The sequence below is a fragment of the Pituophis catenifer genome, unplaced genomic scaffold (assembly GCF_029215685.1).
Source record: "Pituophis catenifer annectens isolate HBS135680 unplaced genomic scaffold, rPitCat1.0.hap2 SCAF_2, whole genome shotgun sequence".
Lineage (NCBI taxonomy): Eukaryota > Metazoa > Chordata > Lepidosauria > Squamata > Colubridae > Pituophis > Pituophis catenifer.
In genome coordinates this window covers 54,837,973-54,862,772 of record NW_027256882.1, presented here as the reverse complement: position 1 = coordinate 54,862,772, position 24,800 = coordinate 54,837,973, and the positions used below count along the sequence as shown (strand labels likewise).

Here is a 24,800-nt window from a genome sequence, read left to right as displayed (position 1 = left end):
GCTACCAGTTCTGTGGGCGTGGCTTGGTAGGCGTGGTGTGGCTTGGTGGGCATGGCAGAAGGATACTCCAAAATCTCCATTCCCACCCCACTCCAGGGGAAGGATACTGCAGAGTCCCCATTCCCTCCCCACTCCTGGGGGGAGGATATTGCAAAATCTCCATTCCCACCCCACTCTGGGGCCAGCAGAGGTGGCATTTGCCAGTTCTCCAAACTACTCAAAATTTCCGCTACCGGTTCTCCAGAACCTGTCAGAACCTGCTGGATTTCACCCCTGGTTAAAGTCCAGTATTTGTACTTGTTTTACCCACTTGTTCTTATAACTACTCCCTTTCACTTTTCATCACTTTCTTTATTTTTTACGTAAATGAGCCATCACCGCTAGATAGAGGACTCTCTATCAGTGGGTAGCAACTTGCCCCTTATTTTTTTTACATAGGCAGCTTTAGTAATCTCTCAGCATACCTTCATCTGAAGAGAGCTTTTAATAAGCAAAAGATTAATTCACCAGTCAAATCCTAAGCAATCTTACTTATATTTTCAAGAGGCAACTGGACTTTCTTGTTTTTCTTTGAAGACGTTTCGCTTCTCATCCAAGAAGCTTCTTCAGCTCTGACTGGATGATAGGGAATGGAAAGATTTAAATCTTTTAAAAAGATTTTAAAAGTATATGAAGTTCTGTTTCACTTACCTTATTAAATAGAAAGCTAAGCAGATTTAAATCTTTCCATTCCCCACCATCCAGTCAGAGCTGAAGAAGCTTCTTGGATGAGAAGCGAAACATCTTCATAGAAAAACAAGAAAGTCCAGTTGCCTCTTGAAAAAGAACCTTTGGGACAACTATGACCTGGGTGACTGAGAATCTCCATAGAAGAGTTTCCAATGAAATTCAATTTCATTGAGAAACTCAATTTCATTGAGAGCCGCATCAGGGTTGTGTTTGACCTCGGGGGGGCCGAATGGGCATGGCTAGGGTAGGCGTGGCCAGCTCAACGTCCTGAAGCCCTCTAGCAGCGAAAACAAAGCCTGGGAAGGCTGGCAGAGACACCGCAGGCCAGTCCTTCGCTGTTTCCAAGGTGCCTCGCAGGTCAGATCTAAGTATGAGGCCTGTGGGCCTTGAGATTGACACCTCTGCCATAGGCAATCTTATTAGATTTTATATATTTTTATTGCCAGGTTGAAAAACTATGGTCTATCCAGACTTTTTCTTTCTTATCAACAATATTGGTGTTACGTGGAAAGTGCTTGTCTTTTTGAATTCTAAAATCACTTTAGAGATTTTAGCTTATTCAAGAGCACTTCACTTTATTCAACCCCCTAAGCAGGGGGTTGGATTAGAAGACCTCCGAGGTCCCTTTCAACTTTGTTATTCTGTTTTTCGGTTCTCTTTTATTAATTTTCTATTAACTTCTTATTATTGTGTGAGAAGCCAGTGTGTTTGTAATGATTTAATTCTGACTGCCCCAGGCATTCAGGTGTTTTACTTTGGGGAGTTCAGATAAGGCATTCACTTCACCTAGTTGTAAACAGCTCCTTGCTGGGCAGACAAGTAGGAGGGAAGGTATAAGATAGGTATGAATGATTTGGCCCAGAGCTGATGTCTGCATTTTGAAAAATCTTGAAATGTGTGTAGGAGAACACCCTAAATGCCTTGATTGTTGAGAAACCAACTGGTACAGGGAGAAGTATATGAAGTTCTGTTTCACTTACCTTATCAAATAGAAAGCTAAGCAGATTAGAGTTATACATAACCATTTTCATAGAGGAAAATGATTTGAATGCCAAAAATGGATTCTTTGAAGAAGCTGGAAAAACGATGAGTGTTGCCAGTGGCTTAGAATGAAAGCTGAGAAACTGATTAGAGCTTTGACAACTGGAGCAGCATTTAATGATTCAACCAGCCTATTCCACAAGGAGTCAATTCCTTGAGTAGAAAGCTTGCTGGACATTTCAGCAACTTATGTGCAAGTGAACTGGGAACTACACAACTCTTGGTGCATTTTTTCTCTTGTCATCTGCATTATTTCTGATGACAGCCTGGCATTTACTTTGATTTTCAAACTGCAGTTTATACCTCACCGTTTGCTCTAGCATTAAGAGCTTCAGTTTAGAGCAGAGTTGGCACCATCTTACCAATTTATGACCTTAAGAAAAAGTCATGCATTGATTAGCTACATTCAGTAGTTCTAGCGTTTCCCTTTCTTGACATACATTGACATACAAGGACAAAAGGAAATAATCTTTCCTGGCCTTTTTCCAGTCAAAGAGAATCATAAAAGCAAAACTATAACTATAAAACTTAGCTTGGAAAGGTTGAAGGCAAAAGAGAGACAGGGATGGCAGAGGATGAGAGGGTGAGATAGTGTCATTGAGAGAATGAACATGAATTTTAGCAAATTCCGCAAGGCGGGAGGACAGGAGAGCCTGGCGTGTTATGGTCCATGGGATTGCAAGAGTTGGACATGACTTAAGTGACTGAACAACAACAAAACTGTGTAGATCAGGGAGAGGCAGCCAGATGCTCTCCAATGATCCAGTATGATTCCCTAATTTTGGTCATGAGATTTTTTTTTTTTTAAACAGTTCATTAAAGACACAATTGCAGAGAGACTTTTGCAGGTTTGATTTCAGTATATTCTGGGAATAAATTAAATATATCCCACACTCTTGTCAGTGTCAGTTGTCCTAAGTAAGTGCTTATGATATTAGGATTCCAGTGCACCGGAGTGTTTTAACATTTGTGCAAAGTGCAGCAAATGTTGTGGGACTACTGTATGTAGCCCTTGTATCTTCAATAGCCACTATTGTAATATGTAAAAAGAATCTTAAAAATGAACAGCAGCTGACTTGTTTGGCTTCAATATATCAGTGACTTAGTCTGTTCTCTGAGCGTCTTAGCAATGATTTGCTTGGAGCTAACATTCCAGTTCATGAAAAAGCAGGCTCCACTTTACTGATATTTGTTCTTAATTATTCATTTTATACTCGTTCATAGCAACCTATCATAGCAACCGTATTTTTCGGCGTATAGGATGCAGCGGAGTATAAGATGCAGCTTAGTTTCCTTAGTAGAGGAAAATGGGGGGAAAAAATTCTGCCTACCAGGTATTCATCTGTCTAGCGTCCTTAGTCTGATTAGCTTCAGCACATTAGTTTGCTGGTTTTTATCCCCTGCTTGGGGATTAAAAACAGCTTCTAAAGCACAACTGATCTTTGGAGAGAGAAGGAATGAGAAAAGCAGGCAAACCACGGAGATCGCTTCACTTGCTAGTGCCTCGTTAGGGCCGAAAAAAAGCTTCACAGCTGAGAGTCGGAGGGAGCAGGCAAAGATCGCTTCACTCGCTAGCAGCTCGTTAGGGCTGGAAAAAAGCTTTGAAAAAGCTATATTTGGAATATAAGACACAAATTTTCAGCCTCTTTTAGGAGGGAAAAAAGTGCATCTTATACTCCAAAAAATACGGTATGTGATCCCTGAGTGATTACATGTATTCTTAATGATTGTATGCTTTAATGTATAATGTATCTACGGTTCCAAACTGCAGCTTTGTCACTCATGAGTTTCCTTTTTCTTTTTTTTGCTTCTCCACAGATGAAATTATCCCGTCTGAGAGCAGCTCTTTGTCTGACACAACATCTTTTGAAGACGGTGTGTATTCCCATACTTTTAACATCTGAAAACAAAATTCACGTGGGAAATGTTAACATTCTGTATTGCTTGCCTTCTCTGAGTGAGTGGAGGTAAAGAGAGGAAACGTGGTTTCTGTAACAGCTGGCATCTTTAAAAAGGCCAGGCTACTTAATGCACATTCCTGTCAGCAAAGAAGCCTGTCAAGCAGTTGGGCTTTAAGGATGTTCATGGAAGGGATGTTTCCCATGTCTGGGTGTCCTGCAGTCATATCTGCATCCATGTGTTTGGAAGAGCAAACACATGGTCCAAGCAGATGATTTTCAACAGCGTGGCAGGGTGCTTTGCCAAAGTCTGAGGGGGCAATGATCAGGTTCCTAGGCGATCAGTTCTTTTGGAGCCAGGGAAAATGAACATGCCGGTGAATAAAGCAACTTTAAGCTTTATTGTTTAACTGTAGTAAATAGATCGAAAGGCAATGAAGGAGAATATTTGTAGCTCAGGGTTGAAATGAGGGGTCCTTGGTGCTCTCTGATCTTGTTTTCTTGCAGACGTTTCATTACCCTAACCAGGTAACATCATCAGTGCTAGTAAGGAGGGAGGTTTGCTGTCATGCTTATATTCTGGTGTCTTGCCTGTCTGTGTGAGGGTGGTCTTAGGGATTCTTTTAGTGATATAGACTGCCCCAGTGATGAAATCTGAACCGGTTTACTACCAGTTTGCTGGCTGCGCATGCGCAGTGCGCATCATGCACCAAATGCGAGGTGCGTGCACACAGTGCACGTCAAAAGGAGGCATGCGGTAAGTAGAACAGTGCACGAGGGGGGTAGATCAGCTGCAGCGAGGAATGTTTTTTTTACTTTTAAAAGCATTGCTTTTAAAAGTAAAAAAAAAAAAGCCCCTGACAATTGTGCTGCTCAGCTGTGATCGTCAGGGGCTTTTTTTTCTACCTTTTGAAAGCATTTTTTCTACAACCTCTTCAGACGAAGAGGTTGTTTAAAAATTGCTTTTAAAAGGCTCTGATGATCCCAGCTGAGTTGCTTGATCATCAGAGGCTTTTTTTTTCTTTTAAAAGCATTTTTTCTACAACCTCTTCGGCTGAAAAAATGCTTTTAAAAGTTTAAAAAAAAAAAAAAAGCCTCTGATGATCGCATGGGGGAGGACAGGGATTTTTGCTACCGGTTCTTCAAACCACCCGCCGCCATTGCTACCGGATCAGGCAATACGGTCCAAACTGGGAGCATTTCACCCCTGGACTGCTCCTACCCACACAGATGGGCAAGACATTTTAATTTAATTTAATTCTTTACCACCTGCTTTATTTATTTTTATTCTAAAAACCTTTGGGCCATTGGCTTTTATATATATATAAAAAAAGAAATGCAAGTGCTAATGGGTTAAAGAAGAAAGACTGTACGCTGCTACAATCTCCTAATCTTGACAAACATTTAACTCATATAAACAAGCAATTATTATCCTTTTTAATCTTTCAGTGCTGCCATAATGATACCTGGGTTTCTTATTTCCTGCCAGCTAATACTGGGCTGGGTTAGCTACACTCCCTTGGCTAGTCATTAGTCCTAAAAAAAAAATCAACAAAAAAAAAAAATCCACTGTCCTACTTATTATCACATAAAAAAAATGTGCAACAAATGTCAAATTCTTTCATTTTGATGAGGCAACGCTTTCCAATTGGTTAGTCTCCAGAGCAAAGCTGTGAGCCTACCAGTATTGGATGGAATCATATATGGTCATGTTTTGAAGCAGAGAAAAATTTCGAATTCTCAATTTCTGTGCATAAATTTTTACTCTGGAAATGATAAAAATGGCCTGAGTTTTCCACAAGTGGTCAACCACTGACCGATTTATTAGCCAGCAGCATTTAAAGGTATTTTACTATTTTTAATCACTGTACATAGTACATTCCAAGATGCCTAACTGGGAAAAGAAAAAAAAAAGAAGATTTATGTGATCAGTTAAAAATTTCAAACAATAGTTAACAGTAAGGCAAGTAAGGAATGGCTAATTTAAAAAAACTATCATGGTGGCTTAAAGCTTTGATCCTCCTCCTCCAGTTTTTGAATGGAATCTATCCATTTGGACTTCTTTGAAGTCCTAGCTGAACTAAAGTTAGGATGTTCAGGTCAAAATCATTCCAGTTTTATTTGTATAATTTTTTTTTTCAAAAATTGTCCAATCAAAACACAGCCTTAGCATGATGCATCCTCAAAATTCTTTAGGTCTAGGGGAAAACCAGTTGTCATCCCACAGTTTTGTGCATGGAATAAGGGTGTTTAATTACAAGAGGACTGAGTCCCTAGTTGGCTTTCCTTGGTTGGATGTATTAATTCAGATCGTGTGCAGCCATCTTTGTGAAATGATCAAATTTGGATTCATCACTGAACAGTATTAAGGTCTCAATAGTCTAATTTGCTTCTTCATCTCGGGATTCCATGGTTTTGTGAAAGTCACTCGGGTTCATAAAGGAAGAAATGGAATATTTCTTTTCAATAGATATATAAAGAATTAGGTAAGAATTAGGTAACACAAAATCAATTTGTTTCTTCCAATTAATTCTTTTTAAACAGGCAATACTTCCCTTACTGTGGCAGTCCAAAGAATAATTTCTCTGCCAGCCTCCCCACCACCCAAAACTCTTGGAGTGGAAAGGATCCATCTCCGGAAGTCTTCCATGAATGAACAACTCTTAGAACAGAGACACTCCAGGTATGGGACTGTTGATAATATTCAAGCTACAACAGCTTTATTTCTTTGTTCTTTTTTTAAAAAAAAATCATGCGTTGCCTGCTACTTTAAAGTGACAAGGGCTTTTTTGAAACTATTCCTATGATTGATTGATCGATTGATTGATTGATCACTTTTTCTACTAAAATATACATATGAAATGCCTTGTAACAAAATAGAATAGAATAGAATTTTTTATTGTCCAAGTGTGATCGGACACACAAAGAATTTGTCTTGGTACATACGTTCTCGGTGTACATAAAAGAAAAGATACGTTCTTCAATGATATCACTTAATGATAGTTATAGGATATCATAGGGTATCAAAGAGCTTGCATTCTGTTTTCATTGTGATTTCTACTGTCTGAGCTTTCACCTACGAACTGAATGTAAATGTATAGGTACTTCTGGAACAGATTGTCCCGGAGAAGAGCGAGCTATTTGGTTTCTGAGAATTAACAGTGATTTGTTGTCTCATAATGAATCAGATTTTACAGTGGCCTCCAACATCTCAACTGCTTGGCACCAGGAGCTAGCTTTACAGAAAAAAATGGCAGGACTAAAACCTAAACCACTCAGACTCAAAGAGATTTTCCTTTCCAACGCCTTCTGGTCAGGGAGTCATTTTAAGCAGTTCCTTGCTAAAGTGCCAAAACCAGAAAACTGGGAACAACTTATACATGCATGATGCCATATGAATAGAGCCAGGGCTTTATCTGAATCTTCATTTATTTTATTTATTAAATTTATATGCCACCCCGCTCACTGCTAAGGAGTCTCATTAGGTGAAGCTTTCTAATTTTTCTTGTTTTCAACTATTAACACATAAGAATAATATATGAATAGCTCATAATGAATGTGTGCCATGAACACTATATTAACTTTGCTCATTTCTCCCTCTGCCCTGTTTCATTGCCTGTCCTATCTTTTTAAGCCTCTCCCTACATAGTAACAACTCTTTTGCAAAGTAGTTTGCAGTATGATGCTCTTCTGCATGAAATCTGTTAGCACTCGCTATTCTATGCGCTGTTTGTGCATTGTCAGCCTATAGGAAAATAGTATCCATGCTGGTACTCTCTGCCTTGGTTTGAAGATACTGGGATGATGCTATTCACTAGATCCCTTTGTTTCTAATCATAGAGATTCTCTGTCAACTCACAGCAGTCCATACCGGACAGCCGAGAGGCAACACCATGGAGGAAGAAGTATGCCCACAACACCAGTCCTCACACGCAATGCCTACAGTAGCAGTCACTTGCAGTAAGTCACTCCCATGCTATTTTTTTTTCCTCCTCACTTGAGTTAAACTATTTCCCATTCGTATGCAAAAGGCATAACATGGCCAAAACCTCTAGGTGTGTCCACTATAGTTCTCAGTTGAATTCCTGCAATTGAGGTGATTTTGATGCATAAACATCTTTGAATCTGAATTCTTGGAACAGGAAGTTTTATATCTTAATTATTTTTAGGTACAGAAGAACTAAATGGGCTTATAGTCTTCAAAGCTAGAAATTGAGTCAGCTAAAAAATGGGTGGGCCAGGAAGTGCAAAGGACAAGGCAATTATGGTTTTACACAAATGGATGTGGCAGGTTTGGGAGGAAGAGATTTTGGGTTTTAATGAGTTGAGGGGTTTAGCATTTTATATATGAACTTCAGAGTAAATTTGTTTTACTCCGAGTAACGTTGTTTTCCTTTGGAAATCACACACACACACATAAGTTTATCTCTTGAAGTTTTGAGGACCAAAGAATGGGCATTTGGGGTTTAACAGAGAGTGCCCACTTCTGAATTATGTTGCTTTAGGAGAAGTAATAGTGTCATACCTAAGTTTGAAGGGTTTACCATTGCCACCATAGATGCATTCATTTTAAATATTCACGCAAGATAATATTTTACCTATTTAGTTGAATGTTACTGTGCTGATTGTACAGGTGATTTACTGTTCACTTACAAATTATTTCAGGTATGTAGGATTTATTCATCAGCAGTGAAATACCAACTTGCTTGTAATTCTATAATTTTATTAAAGTATAGACTAAGGAACGACATGGTAGCCTAGCGGTGAAGATGCTCGCTTCCCACTCAGAAGGTTGAGAGTTTAATCCTAGATAGCGGCAGATGTTTCTCTCCTAGGGCGCAAAGATAAAATATTTGCTGCGAATTCTGCGTGGGGTCAGGAAGAACACCAGCCAGTAAACGCTCAGCTCCATCCAGTCATTCTGACTCTACCCTGAATTACAGGAACGTAAAAAAGGGAGTTTATTGAACTATAGCATAAAATTCTGCTGCATAATATAGCATGAAGTAGGGCCCTTTTCAGCTTCATATATCTAAAATCCTCCTTGTTAAAATCTGCCCTTTTAGGATTTTTCTTGAAAACAATCTCAAAATGGTGATGCCACTACCTGTAGGTTGTTGAATTGATGTTATGTATTTACTTATCTTTTACTTTGCCTACTTTGTTTGAAATTTACCATACTTTCTTTGAATCTGTTGCTCTAAGACAGGGGTGTCAAACCCGATTTCATTGAGGGCCAGATGAGGGTTTTGTTTGACCTCGGGGATACGGGGTGAGTGTGGCCAGCATGGGCATGGCCAGTTCAACATCACTCATGTCGGGGGCATTGGTGGGTTTTCAATTTTTTTTACTATAGGTCCTGTGGGTGTGGCTTGGTGGGTGTGGCATGGCTTAGTGGGCATGGCTTGGTGGGCATGGCAGGGGAAGGATACTGTAAAATCACCATTCCCACCCCACTCCAGGGAAAGGATACTGCAAAATCCCCATTTCCTCCTGATCACCTGGAACTTGGGAGGCAGAGAATAGATGGGGGCAGGGCCAGTCAGAATTTTTACTATCGGTTCTCCAAACTACTCAAAATTTCCACTACCAGTTCTCCAGAACTGGTCAGAACCTGCTAAAACCCACCTCTGGTCGGGGGCACCTATGGTGGCCCGAGCACTCTGCTAGTAAAAACAAGCTCCCGAGTTTCTAGCTGCGATGGGCTCTTGCAACCCTCTACCAGCGAAAACAGAGCTCTGCTTTCACTGGCAGAGGCAGTGCGGGCCAGTCCCTCACTGTTTCTGGGGTGGGCCCGCGGGCGAGATCTAAGCACCACGCAGGCCAGATCTGACCCCCAGGCCTTGAGTTTGACACCCCTGCTCTATGATGTTATTGGAACTGACTGTCTGCTTTCCTTGTAACAAAAACCTGCTTCTTTTTTTTCAGACCCGATACATCCCCTCAGCACTGTTTGGAGACTCAAACTACCTTCTTATCGGAAACCGCCAGTGAAAAGCCAATGTTCACCCTTTCAAAATCCCAAAGAAGTAGCAGCACAGAAATCCTCGATGACGGATCCTCCTACACCAGCCAATCCAGTGCAGAGTATTACTGCATGACCCCAAATTCGAAGCCCTGTTATAGCACCCAAACCCTTGACAACCGCACTAGAAACAGGAGACGGTCCAAGAAACCGAACATTTCTGCTTCCAACTCAGGAAGTATGCCTAACCTAGCCCAGAAGGACAACTGCAATGGGGTCTATGCAAAAAAGCAAGGACAGATGCCAACCAGTTGCTACATTTCTGGTTATGCCCCTTCTAAAGAGGGCGACATATATTACAACAGTGGCTATGTCTATGAGAACGGCACAGAGGGCCAATACACAGTCAACCCTTCCTATCGTTCCTCGGCGCCCTACGGGTACGAACGTCGGTATCGGGAATTCAGATCTTTCCACGAAGACGAAATGGAGAGAGTGCCCCACAATCCGTACGCCACGCTGCGCTTGCCCCGGAAGCCATCTATGAAAACAGAGCACATCACTAAAAATATCCACAAGGCCTTAGTTGCGGAACATCTCCGTGGCTGGTACCAGCGTGCCTCTGGACAAAAAGAGCAGGTTCTTGGCTTGCAGGCGGGCCTTGATGCTGATCGAGAGTCCCAGAGAAGCCTAGGCTGTGCTGGACTACAGATGCTAAGTTGTCAAAGCAGTCATTCATCTTCTTTCTCTTTAGGTAACTATACCGCTTGTCATGTTTGTTTGTTTTTTTTGTAACTGCTCTGTTTTGTGTTGATGTTCCTCAGAGATCTTGATTGCTTCAGTCCAATGCATGAATAATGCCCTCAGTGTTCTGACCCAGCTCCCCAAACACGACAAACCCTCTGAAGTGAATTCAATGATTCTTTTATTAGGAGCACCAGCCGCTCCGGAAAAAAATTTCTCTCTCACTGCAGGTTAACAAGTCTGTCCGGCAGAGAGATGAATACTTGTCTGCCATATCTATTCATCTCCGCCCCCTGCCTTTTATCCCCAGAGCTAGGGTGGGGCTTCGCTAGCAGCAGGCTCTTCCTTCCCAAGGATCGGCCCACGGATTTCCACTGCTCTCCTCTCCTCTGCCTTTTGCGCATAAGCGCATCAGGCACTGGACCCAGCTGTTCCTCCTCTTCCTCATCAGCCACCTCCAGACCTGGGGGCTGTTGACTCTCCATCTGAGGACCGACAGACGGCCCAGGCTCTGCCTCTGTCTCTCTCTCTCTGACAGCTCCATTCCCTCTTCCCCCTCGGAGCTCTCAGGTTGCCTTGGTGCTGGTCCTGACTCCCACGCCTCCTCCTCATCTGATTCGGCTGCTGGAGGGGCCAGCAGCCAACAGGCCACAACGCTCTGCCTGCAGGAGGTTTTTCTACTGACTGAAATGTCATCCATTCATTTGCATGAGCAAAGCTCTTCTTTTCATAAGTGGGAAATCCTCCTCCCACAGAGGCTCCTTGTCAGCTGATAGCGGGAAATGTTTTAATTAGATTGCAAGTGTCTCCAACAATCACTGGAGGGGGTGCTGGCGCTCTTATCTGGTTAATCATTGCAAAGAGCAAGGTGAGGTATAGAAAAGAGAATTCTCCAATTGTTGGAGGTTAAAAACGTGAGTGATTTGGGAACCTGGAATATGAGTAGTTATACAATGGGCTGAATGCAACACAAAAGGCTTAACTGTTATTAACGGAATAGTGGTCAACATTTAAAAAGTTATTTTACCCAGTGTCGTAGAATAGTGTACTCACTGTATATTGTATTCAGTGTCACGGCTGAATTTGTACAAGGGAGTCTAGGTTGTACAGTTCTAAAACTTGCCTGGAAGCTAAAAGAGTTTTCAACTGATTCTTACGTTGTTATTTATTTTACTAGTGTCTAAAAAAAGGGATATTCATATTTTAAAATAAGTGGCAAATAGAATAAAAAAAAAGAAAGGCCAGTTTTACCATCCTAGTCCTCTCCTGCTGCATTGGGAATGGAACACTTTGGATTCCCAGCAATGATAGCCATCATCTGGCTGATAATTTGGGGACTGTAGTTCTAAAACATCCCAAAAGCATCTGGTTAGATGCACTGAATAGTATTAAATAGTAAATGCCTGTCCGGGACAGGCAACCTGGCTATCCTTCAGATGTCTTAGACTGCAATTTCCAGAAACACCTACCATTGCATGACCAGTGCTCATAGCAATAGTCCAAAATGTCAGAGAATGTGGATCTTGGCTATACCTGTTATAAATTATAGCTTGAGTGAGAGAATTACTCATGTGTAAATTTAAAGGTCAGCACTTACCCACTATTTTATTCATTATTTACACGCAACTTTTAATGTGCAGCTTACTGTTTAAGTGTACCTCTTCATTAGGTCAGCTTAGTCATGGTACTGTATCCTTTACAAAAGGAATCGGGAAAACTCTCAACCAAGTGTTGTGGATTTTAGCCAAGTAATCGATGAGAGTCCTGTTACGCTGGTTTTAAAAGAATGATCATACTAGTTTGTAATACAACCGGGTGTCAACAGAGTGTGCAGGAGGTTAAGAAATTTGAGACAAGCCTTACTGGTTCATACAAATGGCTCATTGAGTCCCACATCCTGTCTCCCATAGTGATGAGGGCCTGGAAGGAACCTGTTTTAATCACAGGACATACCTTTAAAAAGCATCCAATGTTTGTGTCCATAACATAGTTTATAATAGTTGTGGAATTTATTCTGCAGCTTCTTCTTATTCCGCAACTTTTTCAATGTAATTGATTGCTATTGAAAAAGAGGTGAAGTATCAGCAGCCTCTCATTGTTAAAATGTTATCCCAAATATATGGGGTCTGTACAGGTGTCTATCATACCATTCTGGACTTTTGAAAATAATAAAATAAAATAAAATAAAATAATAAAATAATAATATAATATAATATAATATAATATAATATAATATAATATAATAAATAAAATAATAAAATAAAATAAAATAAAATAAAATAAAATAAAATAATAATAAATGGTACTGTGTCCAAGAATTTTATAAAGATACATCAACAAATTGCAGCTTCCTGCAATAACACCAGCAGAACTGCAAAAAACTGTGCTACTTGGAACATTGTACATCTTAAGAAGATACTTGGTTGATACCTAGGATGCTGGCAGCAACCCGTATCAACCATTAGCACCAGTCAGTGGTATTTGTGATGCATTTTTGAATGTTCAGTTGACTGAGTTTCATGTTTAATGAATGAAGTAAATAATAATAATAATACACAAACTTCAGAAAATCTTAAAATGTGGCAGAGCCTAGATGGTATATAAGGTGTTGGATTAGAATTAAGAAAACGCAGATAAAAATTCACATTCAATCTCTCTCCCAAACCAACCCACATGGTAGGAGAGGATAACATTGAGAAAGGGAATATAATGAGCTCCTATAGGAAGGACAGGTTGTAAGTCTAGCAAATGTGTCTGCTGTTGCTGGTGATAAGTTCCAAATGTTAGATAAAGAGCAATGGCCCCAGAGCACATTTAGCACATTTAATGCTAAATGGAGATTTAAAGCAGTCTTTGAAAATCCAGCATCCTAATCAGTACATCACCAGGGAGATGATCATTTTTTATTTCATCTTAGATCTTTTGCTGAAAGCCAGTGAGCTCAGCATTAATTTGCAAAAGTTCACCTTATATCAGCAAAGATGGAATAAAATTTATAAATACTTTAAGATAAGCTTCCCCAATGAAGTTTTTGTAAATGTATCAGTATCCAAGCCCCATGTGTTAGATTTCAAGTAGGGGAAGGGAATGGCATGGCATTAAAAGGAGTGTTCTCCTAATCAAATTGGCATTTTCCTTTCATCTGGGATGTTTCGTGCAGTGTTTCTTTGAACCCAGACAAATTTTTATCTAAGCAGTTCTTATCCAAATCAAGGAAGGATTCATTGTTGACATTCTTTTCTCCTTATCTCTTCTCTCTTCAATTTTAGCATCCTCAACAAATTCCTCCGTGAACTGGCGGAATCAGGTCTTGTTAGGACTTCCTGATTATGATACGCTATCTCAGTCCTCTTTTGCCAGCTGTTACGGGAATGTGTATGGGAACCACCCACTGCAGAGCAGGTGAGCCCTGCAGCTTTCGCAAAACGTAGAAAGACCTACATGTTGGACAGCGACCCCTACAGTTTGCTCCGTATTGCTGAAAATGTTGCTTTGTAAATTGTAGCGCACTATGGTTGCAAAACCATAAACTGGGATGGGGGACTTGGGGTGGGAGAGGGTCAAAGACCACATCTGTATAGGAATAATCGGGTGTTGCATCTCACACCACATGAAGCCAACAGTGAGCCAGCATGGGGATAAAGTAGCACAAACATAAGGCTATATATAATGTAATTGTCCCATTCCAGGACCTGATTTCCTGAAGTCTGCCCTTTACATTAGACCGGTTCAACCTATGTATCATGTTATGCGCAAAGGTAGTACAATCCAGGCCCAATTCAAAGAGCTGGTAAATTACTTTTAAAGCTCAATTTATCATAACACCGGGATGCATCTGACAACTTCCCAGAACAAAAATATGCCCATAGAGTCCAGTCATGAAGAGAGGACCTGCTGAAAGTTCTCTCTCTTCCTGACGTTTGCAGGAAATGGGTAAAACAGCAGACTTTCCCTGTCATAATTCCCAAAGTATGGAATAACTTCCTCCTAGAAATATGTGCAACCCGCACCTTTCTGCTGTTCCATAAACAGATTGAAACTGCTTTATTTTATCACCCTTTTGGTGCCAGATGACTTCCTTGGACACCTATCTTAGGTATTATTTGGGGTTTTACCTTTCCTCAGAGTTGAGTGTTTTTGTTTTTTGTTTTGTACTGCTCTGGATTTCACTGTTTATCCTATGTTCTTTCGTTTTCCTTTTGTTTGATGTTACATGCCATAATCCTGTGTTATATGCCATAATCCTGTGGGATTGGGGAGACTTCTAAATCCTGTCAAATAAATAAATGAAAGTATAAAAATATTTGATTGTTGTACACAGAGTTGCTTTTTGTGAGATGGGCAGCTAGCTATTCAGATTCGATGTGTTGCAATATTTTCAGGATCAGACTCAATAATGATAATAAGAGTTAGAGGTTTAAATATATTTCTCTTTAATTATAACAGGCATTCTATATTCACTGAATATTCACAGATAGAAGCAAGGAAAATGGTGAAGGTGGCTCCTTATATATACAAGGGGTGGAGCCAAGAATGGGAGTGGTGAATTATGAATACATTAGGAACCAAAGAATAAGTTAACCCCCGATGTCCCATATATACATTATTTACACATTAGGGAATAAGGCATTTACATCTCACAAATCCCCCTCTAAATGCCGGTTCGCTATACAACACCAATTACATTCAGATTCAGGACAATATAAGACATATAATTTTGATGTTAAATATTTGTGCTGTTTAGAAGGTAAAGGCTTCGTCAATATGTCAGCTAATTGTTCAGAGGTATCACAATGCACTGCTTTGATAAATCCATCTTGAGACAATTGTCTCACATGCTTAAATTTTATATCTATATGCCTGGACCTTTGTCCAATGGCATCGGATCTGGATATTTCAATGGCTGCTTTATTATCTTCATGCATAACAAAAGGCAAAGCAGGTTTTTTCCAAACATCTGAAATCAAATCATTAAACCATACAAGGTTATTTGCAGCTTTGGACAAACAAACATATTCCGCTTCTGTGGTCGAAGTGGCTACCAGTTCTTGTTTACCAGTGTACCAGTAAACTGGACAGTCATTTAATAGAAAAATATAACCAGAAGTGCTCTTTCTGCATGATATATCTCCAGCCCAATCCGCATCTGCGTAACATGTAAGTTTTGGTTCTTTACCATTACTAGGTTCTAATACTAAGCAAAAGTCTAATGTACTTTTCAGATATCTTAGAATTCTTTTGACTGCTTCCCAATGATACATTGTTGGTTTGCTAACATATCTTGACAATAAGTTGAGTGGTAATGCAATATCTGGCCTGGTCCAATTAGATATATAAAGAAGTGAACCTATGACTGATCTATAAAATGTATTATCCTTGAATTCAGGGGAAGATTCATCAGTGTTTCTAAGGAAATCAGTTTGCATAGGAGTGTCACAGGGTTTGGCATTGTTTAAATTGCATTTGTTCAGAAGTTCAATGATTTTATCTTTCTGAGTAAGTTTGAATCCCCTTCTAGTTTTGTTAATTTGTACACCAAGGTATTTGTTTACCTTACCTAGAGATTTCAACGAGAAATGTTCGTTTAGCTTATTTACAAAGGTTTCTCTTCTCTCCTTGTGTTTTCCTATATATAAAATATCATCTACATAAATTAATACAAATTCAATATGATCATCACTCTTTTTTACAAAGAAACAGTTATCAGCAGTGGTAGCGTTGAAATCCATGGTCTTAAGTACTTTTACCAAGCAATCGTACCATCTTTTGCCAGATTGCTTTAATCCGTATAGACTCTTGTTCAATAGCCAAATTTCATTCTTATTAGTGTATTGACTGTGTGGTGCTCTTACATATATTTCCTTATCTAGTTTTGCGTGTAAATACGCAGTCTGTATGTCATATTGAAATACATCAAGATTGAGTGCAGATGCCACTACTAGAGCTGTTTTAACACTCTCTGTTCTCACTGTGGGGGAGTATGTGTCAGTGTAGTCCTCCGGATATTTTTGTGCATAACCTTGTGCAACCAATCTAGCTTTGTATAGAGTATTGCCTCCTTCTAGATTCTTAATTTTATAAATCCACCTGGTACCTATAATCGTTTTATCTTTAGGTGCAATCGCAGGTGTAAACACATTTAATCCTTGCAAACTTTCCATCTCTTTTTTCATAGCTAGTTCCCATTTTTCCTTTTCTTCACGAGGGAGTTTTAATACTTCCTCATATGTATTAGGTGTCATTTGTTCACCATCCATATGCATTATGTAATCTCTGTATTTATTTGGTACTTGATTTCTATTGTTTCTAATAGCTCTTTCGGGTTTGCTATGGTTATCATGCAAATATCTTGCTTCCTTTTTTGTTAATGTGTCTGTCTTTATTTTGTGTTGACTATTTGTCCAAGTTTTGGTTTTGTTTTTATTTTTGTTGATATTTTGATTTTCTATTGTCCCTTCCTCACAAGGTTTTGTATCTTTGCATTTATTTGGAAATATTTCATTAAGATGTAATTTAGACCAATTGGCCTGTTCATGGAACACAGCTGTTCTGGAGACTATAAATTTGTTATTATTATCAATGAATCTGTACCCTTTGGTGCCAGTTTCATATCCCATAAATCTTAATCTTCTGGATACGTTTTCTCCCTTTCTTCTCAACTGCTTAGGTATGTGTACGTCTGCAGTGACTCCAAATATGTGCATGTGTGCTAATTTGGGTTTCCTATTATACATCACCTCATATGGTGTTTTATTCACAATACTGGACCAGGTTCTATTTTGAGTGTAATTTGAATAATGTAAGGCCTCTGACCAAAATTGTTTGCCTAAACCAGCATCCTCTAATGTGCACCTAATCATGGTTTGTAGTGTGGAATTCTTTCTCTCTGCAATCCCGTTTTGGAACGCAGAAAATGGACTAGACGTGAAATGTAGCATTCCTCTATCCTTTAACCATTGGGAGAATTCTTTAGACATGAATTCACATCCCCTATCTGTCATAATTTGTTTTATTCTGATATTATGTTGTGTTTCTATGCGTTTGTAGAATTCCTTAAATTTCTGAAAGGTTTCATCCTTGTGTTTTAATGTGTAAACAAAACCATAGCGACTGTAATCGTCTACTATTGTTAGGAAGTAACGTTTTCTATAAGTGATTGATGGAGTTAATGGACCAACTAGGTCCATATGTACTAAGTCAAAAATTTTGTTAGTTGATCTGTTGGATTTTTTTGGTCTGGGACTAGTTTTTAGTTTAGTGGATTTACATACTGAGCATTCCAAATAATTTTCACAATTTTTTATTTTGACACCTTCTGCGTGTTCAGTCATTTTTTGTACTACAGGAAAACTTGCATGTCCTAACTTCCTATGCAAGATGTGAGCACACTCATCATGAATTGGTTTACCTATTCTTGGTTTCTTCTCATTGTGTGTATTTGCGTGATCATGAGATATTTTACATTCATCATTGTCACTGTTACTAACATTTTCATCATCTGCCTCAATACAATCTTCCATATTTGAATCAATGTTATGTAACCATCTTTCTTTTGTTATTAGATAGGGTAGGCCTCCTTTAATCATCACAGTGCCTACATTTGTTTTGTCCTTCTCTAAAGTTGCTTTCCCCTTTGAGAAAACTATATTGATGTCAGAATCTCTGCTTAGTTTTATGGCACTTAGTATGTTATGAGGTATTTCTGGAATTAACAATACCCCCTCTATTTTTCCTAGGCCAGGCAAGGTCACATTTCCTCTGCCTAATACTTGAACCTTTTCTTGATTAGCTACCTTTATTACAAATTTATCTTCTGTAAATGAAGACAATATATTTTTGTTATTAGTGGTGTGGTTGGTTGCCCCAGAATCAATAAGCCAATTATTGTTCTCATTTTGTTGTGTTTTAGTGCTGTCTTGTTTATTTAGTCCATTCAGTGAACCAGATTTTCTCTCTTTTGAATTTTCTCTACCCCCTCTACTATCTCTGTAATTTGGTGGGCTTCTATATTTATGTCTATCTGTGGAAGACTGTCTATAATTGTATTTGCTCCTATACTCTGACCTATGTCTCTCCTTTGAGATTTTGGGACAGTCTCTTCTATTGTGTTCCCTGGACCCACAATTATGGCATTTAAAAGCTTCATTGTATTTTTCCTGGAAAGCTACCTTCCTAAAAGATTTGTGTTCTGTGTGATTGCTGGAACGATTTTTTCTTGAATTGTCTTCTGCTATCAATTTGTTAGATAGACTTTCTATGGATAAATATCCTAGATTGATGGTGTCTAAGTGTGACATAAAACTATCCCATGATGAATCAAGTGAATTGATAATAACACTTTTCATTGTTTGGTCTGAAATCACTTCCCCCCTCAAATGCAGCTCAGCTCTTATTTTGTTTAGAGATATCAAATGCTCACTTATGGAAACCCCTGGTTTTACTCTGGAAGAAAAGAAATCCTTAGACATTCTTGTAGTGGTAGCTACACTATCGCTGTGAAACAGATTAAACATGCATTGAATTATTTCTGAAACAGTTAGGTTTGGTTTGATGCTATGATACATTGCAGGAGACACGCTAGATATTATTAAGAAAAATGCTCTATGATGTAAACAATCTATTTTTAAAGTCCAAGGTCTTCTTGGAGGACTAGTGATAAAGAATAGTAAATTTTCTTTCATAAAGACAACCTGAAGCTGTTGATACCATTCTTGCAAATTAATGCCATCAACTCTAAGTTTTGGGAAGTCACTGGGTAAGTTTCCCACATTATTTTGTCCATTACTTACAACCTGAGGTAGTCCGTGGTCTCGCAAGTGCAGGAAATTGCAAAACGGCATGGGGATGCTCGCAACGAGTCTGCGCGGTTCTCTGGCCAGTTCAATTCTTTCCGGACCGTCTACGTAGTTTCGCACATGCGCGTTGCTCATTTCTTCTTTGGCGTCGTCGTGGAAGGTTCTCTCCATTGCATCTCGCTCGCTCCGCTCCTCTTCAGACGAGTCGGTTTCTGGCTCGGTTTTAGGAGTTTTGATGGCGGCGACTGCTCTTTTCTTTCTTTTGTGTGCGTTGGTACTTGATCCGGTCTGCGGTGTAGGGCGGAATCGACATGGCTCTCTGGGCTCGGGCGTCGTCGCTCTCGAAGTCAGGATGGGAGCGTGCAGGTCTTGAGGTATCGGCTTGTTCTCTAGCTTCTTCGTTGTCGCTTTGGAAATTTTTAATTTTGGCCCAAATGCAGCAAAAAGCGTCTTCATTGCTGACTTTACTTGGGATTTCGTTAAGTCGTCTTCGCTTTCTGATTCTGGTTCTTCTGAAGAGTTTGAATCTTCCTTTTCGCTTTCGTTGTCTGATAACGTTTTTCGCGCCAGAAATTTTGAACTGAGCATTTTGATTGGCTCTGCTTCGCTCACTTTGGAGGCTTGTTGGAACCAAGATGGCTGCCATTCAAAATTTCGCGCGGGATCACATCTTTTCTTTTTCATAACGACTTTCTCTGTAGTCATATCACTCACAGTTTTTTTGGTCTTTGGGTTTCTCTTTAGCAATGTTTTTCTCTCTCGCTGCTCCGCTGTTTTTCAGCATTTCTTGGAGATTCGCGATGAGGCTTTCATCATTCTTCTGGCTTTTTAATAGTTTTAATATCTCTGACCTGAGTTCGTTATTTTCTATTTCGATTTCCTCCTGGTCATTATTTTCATTTATTAGTTCTTCTTCTTCAGTGGTGTATTCTTCGGATTCTCTCGAAATCGCGTTTGTGGATTCGTTGATTATTTCTTGTTCAGTTTCTATTTCTTTGCTGTAGGCCCTGGTGTTGGGCCTATCTTTCTTAGACATCTTTAAGTATTTATTGAGTCAATTAACCATCCTCTGCTACCAGCTTGTTGCAATATTTTCAGGATCAGACTCAATAATGATAATAAGAGTTAGAGGTTTAAATATATTTCTCTTTAATTATAACAGGCATTCTATATTCACTGAATATTCACAGATAGAAGCAAGGAAAATGGTGAAGGTGGCTCCTTATATATACAAGGGGTGGAGCCAAGAATGGGAGTGGTGAATTATGAATACATTAGGAACCAAAGAATAAGTTAACCCCCGATGTCCCATATATACATTATTTACACATTAGGGAATAAGGCATTTACATCTCACACGATGAATCAATAAATAAAGACAAAGGCACCCTCACATTTGGGCCTTCCTTGTGTATTCTGTTTGTCTCATCCTTCTCCAATTGGGCTTCTGAAAATACACATAAAATTAGGTAGGGCAGCCTCCTTCAGCCTGTTTACTTGAATTTGGTGAGGATGAGAGTTGTGGCTCAATAGCTGGAGGACACCAAGCTGTAAAATGCAAGTTTATGTATTTTAAACAAAATGCATTTGACTTCTCCAAGGATACCACTTTGAGCCACCCATAACCCTCATGCCTTGTTTCTAATTACTGTTTTTCCCCCTTGTATTTTCTCCTTGGCTTTCATGGCACTTCTGCCAACAGCAAGTAGCTTAAAGCTTCCCTCCGATGCTGCCAATTGCTTTTTTTTCTCCCAATCCTGAGGTTTCTGTTTGCTTGTATCCCTAATCCCTGTTTTGTGCCTGTTCCCGCTCCCTCTCCCCTTCTCATTTCTGCTTCTGTTGTCTTAAATTCTTTTCTCCCTTAGAACAAAGCGTTTCTCTGTCTTAACATCTGCAGGAATGACTTGATGTTTAAATACCTTGAAGTAAGAGGATCCAAGTACTTGTGATCAGTGGGTGGGTGGTTTGAGCTAGAGGATTGCTGATACCCTTGCTTATCGCTGAGCAGACTTAACGTGAAGTGAACTTGTGATATAGTGCTTTTGCTTTAAAATGAAGCAAAATTAATTAAGCATATAGTGGCATTTGCTTCATTTTAAAGCTTTTAAAGGCTTTTAAAACTGACCTGTCCCCGATGATTTTCTTTAAAAAAAATAAATAATAATAAAAACCGTTAAAGGTGGGGAAAATACATAACCAAACAAAAATTGTGAGTTCTTTTTATTATTTAATTAATGTCATATTTTAGGAGAATTGCCGAGGCCTATTTAGCACATTTTTGCCAAATTCCAGCAGCATACTCTGTTACTTTGGGGGGGGGGGGTTGCAAGTAGGAACTGGGGTACTCCTTCTTCACCCTTGCTCTAAACTATTATTATAGTCCTCATTTAGCAACTGCCTCATCTAGCAACCTTTCAGCAGTTATGATAGTAATAAAGAAGTAACTTGCAACCAGTCCCTGCATTTACAACCTTCACAGGTCTGTAAAGCGAAGGAAAGCCAAAATAAGATCATAAACACAGTTCACTGCTTCACTGCTGAGTTGAGGATCCCAATTATGGTTCCTAAATGAGGACACTCTTATCTGTTTTATTGCAACAAGGCCATTTTGTAAACTGAGGCTTGCTTCATAATGAATGCTTCACCACTCCTGTCAGAAGGAATAGATAATACACACATATACCCAAATTCTATGTATAAACCAGTCCTAAATGTTCAGGGTGCGATGAGATAGAAATACATTTCTGTGTATTTTTTTTTTAAAATGGGTGTTTAGTTATCATTTACATATTGCTACATGTTCATGGCAGTGACTTAAAACAAATACATACCCAAGTAGTCCTCAACTTATGACCACAATTGGGACTGGATAAATTCATTGTTAAGGGGTGCAGTTGTTAAGTGAGGCATCCAATTTTATTACCTTTTTTTTTTTTTTTGCTGTGGTTTGTCATCATGTGATTGCAGTTTGCGACTTTTCTTGCTGGTTTCCCACTGACTTCGTTTTGTCAGAAACCAGCTGACAAAAACCAGAAACCAGCTGGCAAATTTGCAATTCACAAACATTTGACTGTGGGAGGTTGCAGCAGCTATAAATGTGAGCCCAGTTTCCAAGTGCCTGGATCACAAGCTTGTGACTGTGGGGATGCTGCAATGGTCGTAAGTGTGAGGATTGGTTAGAAGTAATCTTTTTTTTTTCATTGTAACTTCAAATGGTCACTAAATGAATGGTCATAAATCGAGGTCTGCCTGTATAACAGATTGTTATCTAAACTGCTGTTGACTGTGTGACTGTTGGACTGTATCCATCTGTGTCTTTCCAACACCCTGCCTTCATAATGTTTGAATGAACTTCCTGGGCCAAAGGTGCTTTTCCAAAAGTCAACTGGACTTTCCCCCCATTTTTTTTTTCTTTGAAAACGTTTTGCTTCTCATCCAGGAAGCTTCTTCAGTTTTGAATTGAAGAAACTTCTTGGATGAGCAGCAAAACGTTTTCAAAGGAAAAAAAAAAAACCAAGGAAGCCCAATTATATTTTGGAAAAGCACCTTTGTGACAACCATGACCTGGACGATTGAGAATCTCCATAGACACTGAACTTCCTGGGGTTTGGGACTTCCATAAATTTATGTCAGGAAATAGCATAATGCAGGCTGCCTTCTTTTAAAATTGGCTTCGGAACATCCCTTGAAAACATTGGGAGCAGAGGTGGGTTTCAGCAGGTTCTGACCAGTTCTGGAGAACCGGTAGCGGAAATTTTGAGTAGTTTGGAGAACCAGTAGTAAAAGTTCTGACTGGCCCCACCCCCATCTATTCTCTGCCTCCCAAGTCCCAGCTGATCAGGAAGAAATGGAGATTTTGCAGTAACCTTCCCCTGGATTGGGGAGGGAATGGAGATTTTACAGTATCCTTCCCCCTGGAGTGGGATGGGAATGGAGATTTTATAGTATCCTTCCCCTGCCATGCCCACTAAGCCACGGCCACAGAACCAGTAGTAAAAAAAATTTTGAAACCCACCACTGATTGGGAGGTCTGCTTAGAAAGACCAGGCCTTCTGGGCAGTGGTGAAATCTAATTTTTTTTTCTACCAGTTCTGTGGGCGTGGCTTGATGGGCATGGTGTGGTGTGGCTTGATGGGTGTGGCAGGGGAAGGATATTGCAAAATCTCCATTCCCACCCCACTCCTGGGGAAAGGATATTGCAAAATCTCCATTCCCACCCCACTCGGGGGCCAGCCAGAGGTGGTATTTGCCGGTTCTCCAAACTACTCAAAAATTCCGCTACAGGTTCTCCAGAACCTGCTGGATTTCACCCCTGCTTCTGGGTGAACTCTAGAGGAGCACTTAGCTAGCCACTGATGGTTATGTTTCTTTTCCAGGATATATCCTGAAACTAACCAGTTGGGCAACAGCAGTAGGAACCCTTTGCAAGACGGCCTGCAAGAGAACGAACAGAGGCTCTTCTGGCACGAGGATTCAAAACCTGGGACTTTAGTATGAACCTGCCCTCTCCTCCTTCAAATGCCCCACGTGCCTTGCACCTTACATGTTTTCCCTACGAAAACAAGGTTCCTGGTGCAGCAGCTCCGTCAAGGAGATTTGTGCTGGGAGGACAAGAAGCATTCAGTGAGAGAAACCGGAAGAATCTCACCTGCGCTAGCACAACAGTATGAATCCGAATCTCCTCAGCAAAAAAAGGACTCCTAGTTGTCTGCTTTTAAAGCTCCTAACCTCCAGATGCTACTTTTGAGTTAAAAGTATTTTTGAAAGCACTTTTTTTTTTTTTTTAAGAAAAAGAAAATGGGGAGTTTTTCATGGACATTGCAGAACATCCCAAAATGTGAAAAGAAGATTCTTTGTTGGGATTAATGTTATTTTTTGAGCAGCACAATTTTTGGAGAGAAAGAAGCAGGCAACGCCGAGAGAGTCACGTCTGCCGATCAAGAAGATTCTGTTGAAGGATGCCACGAGTATAATGAACCGAGTGGAGGAGTGGCTTTCTATTGCAATGCTACTTGAAGGATGCTTGGTTGTGTGTGTGTGTGTGTGTGTGTGTGTGTGTGTGTGTGTGTGTGTGTGTGGTTTTTGTTTTTTTTTAACAGTATTCCGAATAAGGATAAAGGTCTTTTAAAGGTATGCCATCTTGGATATATTTCCATAAGTTTAAACATGGGGTGGGGGTGGAGCAGAGAAGCAGTTGCACATAAAGGTAATAAAAGCATAATTGTTTTCCTGACTTTTTTTTTTTTAAATGCAATTTTGCATGTTCTCTTCCCATCCTTCCCCATGTTGCTTTGTAATTGTCAAGGTTTAATATGGAATGCACTGGGACACATTTGAGGTGCTTTCACAGAATTGTTTACAAGAGCTACACTGTCTTCCATTAGCAGCACTCCCAGATTTTCCCCCACCCCCTTTTCTTCTGTGTTTCTTCTTTCCAGAAAAAACAAACAAACAAAATCCTTACATAAAAAAAAAAAAGGCAGAAGAGCAGCACAATAACCCTTGAATACAAGCACCAAGGGCTCCTCTGTCCAGAAGTCTCATAATATTCAATGATTTTGAAAACAGAAACTTTGCAGTTGACCAATTAGGGCAGAGGTCTTCAAACTTGGCAGCTTTAAGACTTGT

The 24,800-nt window shown here is 39.8% G+C and overlaps 1 protein-coding gene across 1 annotated transcript in view; it reads left to right on the top strand.

The window, feature by feature from the left end:
* FRMD4B (FERM domain containing 4B) overlaps nucleotides 1-23,931 on the top strand; it is a 176,207-nt gene extending 152,276 nt beyond the window's left edge. The window contains exons 18-23 of the mRNA XM_070933552.1: nucleotides 3,589-3,645; nucleotides 6,213-6,351; nucleotides 7,509-7,628; nucleotides 9,597-10,387; nucleotides 13,647-13,779; nucleotides 23,549-23,931. Coding sequence (XP_070789653.1) covers nucleotides 3,589-3,645; nucleotides 6,213-6,351; nucleotides 7,509-7,628; nucleotides 9,597-10,387; nucleotides 13,647-13,779; nucleotides 23,549-23,669 — 1,361 coding nt within the window. The 3' untranslated portion in view covers nucleotides 23,670-23,931. The remainder of the gene's footprint in view (nucleotides 1-3,588; nucleotides 3,646-6,212; nucleotides 6,352-7,508; nucleotides 7,629-9,596; nucleotides 10,388-13,646; nucleotides 13,780-23,548) is intronic.
* Nucleotides 23,932-24,800: the final 869 nt, after the last annotated feature.